The sequence below is a fragment of the Mastomys coucha genome, chromosome X (genome assembly GCF_008632895.1).
Source record: "Mastomys coucha isolate ucsf_1 chromosome X, UCSF_Mcou_1, whole genome shotgun sequence".
Taxonomy (NCBI): Eukaryota; Metazoa; Chordata; class Mammalia; order Rodentia; family Muridae; genus Mastomys; species Mastomys coucha.
In genome coordinates this window covers 113,138,259-113,142,175 of record NC_045030.1, presented here as the reverse complement: position 1 = coordinate 113,142,175, position 3,917 = coordinate 113,138,259, and the positions used below count along the sequence as shown (strand labels likewise).

Below are 3,917 nucleotides of genomic sequence, written 5' to 3'. Positions count from 1 at the left end.
AGTTTCATTAAGTTATTTGAGATTGTAATAGAAGAGACCTAGATCAGTGTCACTGAAAAATATGGAAGATTTGATGTTCTCCTGAAATTATCTGAAAACATTTAAACCACAGGTACAAATGGAGATGGAAGCATGAATTAATTGCTTAATGTAAACTTCTTCAGATTTCACATACTTGGAAGTCTGTGGGTTCTCAGCTGCTCTTCTTTTCAGTAAGGTAGCTATATTTCTTCCTGTACTCTGAAAATGAATGAAATAAGGCTTATGTTACTTTATCATTCTACAAAGATCCTTTGGATATATACACAAAACTTGAGTGTTACAATATAAAAGGTAAATATTCATTCTAAAAATCTGCTCCTAAACATTTAAAATGATCTCTGACTTTCTGTGGACATGTGAATAATTTCAAGGCTTTTGAGAATATCTTAATGAATATAAAGACTTTGCAGCCATGCTTCATGGTTGATATGACAATGAAAGATTCTGATTAATTCCAATCCAAATTTAATAACATACATGTCAAAAAGAAAGGCACTCAACAACAGAAAAGCAAAATGTAAAATTTCTCTAAAGCTCATTTACAAATTAGTAGGAAATATTTGAATCTTTAGTTCTTCAATTAGAGATGAATTTGTGTGGTAAGAAATTATTATAGTATCAAAAATATTATTCATCTTACTCTATATGATTCAACTTCCAGACCTGAACATTGAAAAATATAGTTAACTCATTTTTTTATAATTGGTGGCTATTACATTTTCTCATTTAAAGTTATATCACGCTATTCAGCTAAATTGATTTATTTTAATGTCTAAGTCTTAGCTTTATAGTAAAAAAAAAATATTCTCTTAATCTCTCCTGCTTCCTCCTGCACAAAGGGATATGTGCCTAAATGACTTTTTGTGTATATATCTGCCTTGATGTGTGCATGAATATTGGTATGTGTATGTATGTGTCATTGTTCTGAAATAAAATGTATCTTTAGATATAAATGTAACTTTTAAAATACTTGGCCGTGGTGTCTGTTTTCTATATTATTTAGGTATTGTCAAACTGCCAGGAAGTAAAGACAATCTTCTTTCAGGTACCTTTCTGTCTAAAAACAGGAAAGCAAGTACAGAACAATGGACGTGTTGACAATATATGTGGTTCCCAATGGCTAGAGATCATGATTCTTTTCAGTTTTATTCAAAACTATGTGTAAATAGAGATACGTGATACACTATTCCTACTTAGATGAACAGTCACAAACTGTCTGTTTCTGTAACAGAATAGAAAACCATTTGATGCCCAGAGTTTTCCATCATGGTATGAGAAAAAGTCCCTCATGAAAATGTATTTTAAACTCCATTAACTGTAACTGTATTGTAATAACTTCACACTGCACAATTTGATGTTTCCCTATGAATGAGTTTGGCACTATAATTCAGTGATATTCCCACTTCCCTGGCTTGATTAAATTGAGATATTAAATTGCAGGCCTACTTGCTTTATTTTATTTTCTTTTAACAAAACAGAAACTTAAAAACCATCATTAAACTATATCATTATACAAACAACACATCATTTCAAGACCTGCTAAGCAAGGAATTACAACAGACAAGAGGTTTCACTGATGAGCTTGGAAGTTACACTTTTGAAAACAGTTGGAGAAATTTTGAGGCCCTAAGCACAGTATTTTTCAGATTTTAAGTTTTTCCATTTATAAAGGAAATCAAATTATAGTTGTTATAAACATATAAACGTAAACTGTATAAACCTAAAATGCAATGTTGAGATATAAACTCTGTAAACCTAAAATATTTTATAATTCTAAGGTTCAAAATATAGGGGTCTACACTTAAATTAATAAGTATGAACAATATGACTGCAGAATAAATAAGAAGATATAAAAATTTTCTAAATAGAGAACAAAGATGGTTAAAGATGTCTGTCATTAGTTGTTATTTAGAATAATATTAAAATTAAGTTTTATGTTAGGTAGTGATTTGTACTCAAAAATTTGAATATTTTTATAATCTTAATGTCTCAATAAAAATAATTTGATATTATCCTCAAATTAATATTGTATATTATACTGCAAAATGTAAGACAGGTATTTGAGAGATTAGAGAGAAACAATAGAAATAATAAAATGATTATAAATTTAATAATGTATCCTTTTGCAGTTCACCTGGCTTACACAACACGGAAATATAGCTTATATTACAAAAATTATCTACCCCTTCATAACAAGCTAAATAATGATTCTTTACTCAATATAAAACACATTGTGGTATTCAAGTCCTAGCAATTAATAAGATAAAATGTCTTGCTCTCATAGAACTGATATGAGTCTTAAATATCCATACATCAAAGTTGAAACCCATAGATTCCTGTTCATCTTTATCATATACTTCTATCACATGAAATTATATTCTAAGACCTACATATTTTTTTCATTTTTTATTGGATATTTTCTTTATTTACATTTCAAATGTTATCCCCTTTCCAGGTTGGTTTCTCTCCCTCCCAAAAACATCCTATCACATCCTCCCTTCCCCACCAACCCCCATTCTAAGAGGGTATTCCTCCATCCACCTATCCAACTCCCACCTCCCCGCCCTCGATTCCCTTACACTGGGGCATCAATGGAGCCTTCATATTGGTGCATGGCAAGGCCATCCATCCTCTGCTACATATGCAGCTGGAGCCATGTGTACTCCTTTGTTTATGGCTTAGTTCCTGGGAGTCCTGGGGGTCCTGGTTGGTTGATATTGTTGTTCTTCCTATGGGATTGCAAACCCCTTCATCTATACATTTCCTTGTTGAAAGCAAGTCATAACTAAACACTTGTGTTTTATAAACATATGAGATCAAGCTATTTCAAATCTTTTAAAGAACTGCTTTAAATTCAGTTCACAAAAATCATGGAAATTCTTTTCTTTATAATTTCTTTTTTGTATTTTTTTCATTTTTTTAGACACAATATTTTCATGTAGACCAGGCTCAAATGGAACTCACAATCTACTGACTAAGTACAAAAAAATGAACCATATAATCAAGTGAAATTCTTCAGATATATTCTGGAATGTGGCCCTAATATATCAAAGGGGATAAAAATTTAAAATAAAATATATGAACTTACTTTCAAAAGATATTGAAAAACATCATCCTACTAACCTTGTTAATAATTATGATAGCAAATAGAATAATTAACAGATGACATACTATATATCTAAATCACTCTCTATATAAAATAAATTTGTAATATGAGAAACATCATCTTTACTATTATACATGAAGGGATTAAAAAGTTACAGAGTTTTGTCAACCTGCTCAAGCTTTTTCAGCTATCCAGTACAGGAGCCATTATTTAAATCTATTCAGTTTTGCTTTAATCTACCCATTTATGTCAAAATTTTATCATTTTTGTCAATAAAATGACATTTGCACAATGTGTAAATGGTATTATAATTTCACCTTATTTTTACTGCTTATATTAGAGCTTTTTAACATTGTTATGCACTTATTTTTTTCATTACCTATATACTTAATTGGTTATATATTTTCTCCCATTTTCCATACGATTGTTTGATATATGATATATTGTACATTTTTTCTTTTCTTATTATAACAGATAGTTACAATGAAACGCTTTTGCATGCTGCCATCCAATTATCATTTATTTGGGTGAGAATAGTGAAGTGTTTTGATACATGGAAATATTTATGAAACCAACTTTATTTTCACTGATGTCATTGGGAATATATGTCTTACTTCACAAATCCTTCTCTTTCTGTATATGGGTACATATCCACATTCCCAGAACTTTGAAACAAATTTTCTGTTTAAGAATAGTCTCAGAAGTTAAATCAAGATCAGATCAATGATCTAAACAGTCCCATATCTGCTAAGGAAATAGAAACAGTCAT

At 30.0% G+C, this 3,917-nt stretch overlaps 1 protein-coding gene across 1 annotated transcript in view; it reads right to left on the bottom strand.

Moving 5' to 3' along the window:
- The window catches only part of Klhl4 (kelch like family member 4), a 220,927-nt gene that overhangs the window by 99,449 nt on the left and 117,561 nt on the right, over nt 1-3,917 (bottom strand). The window contains exon 2 of the mRNA XM_031367320.1: nt 176-240. Coding sequence (XP_031223180.1) covers nt 176-240 — 65 coding nt within the window. The remainder of the gene's footprint in view (nt 1-175; nt 241-3,917) is intronic.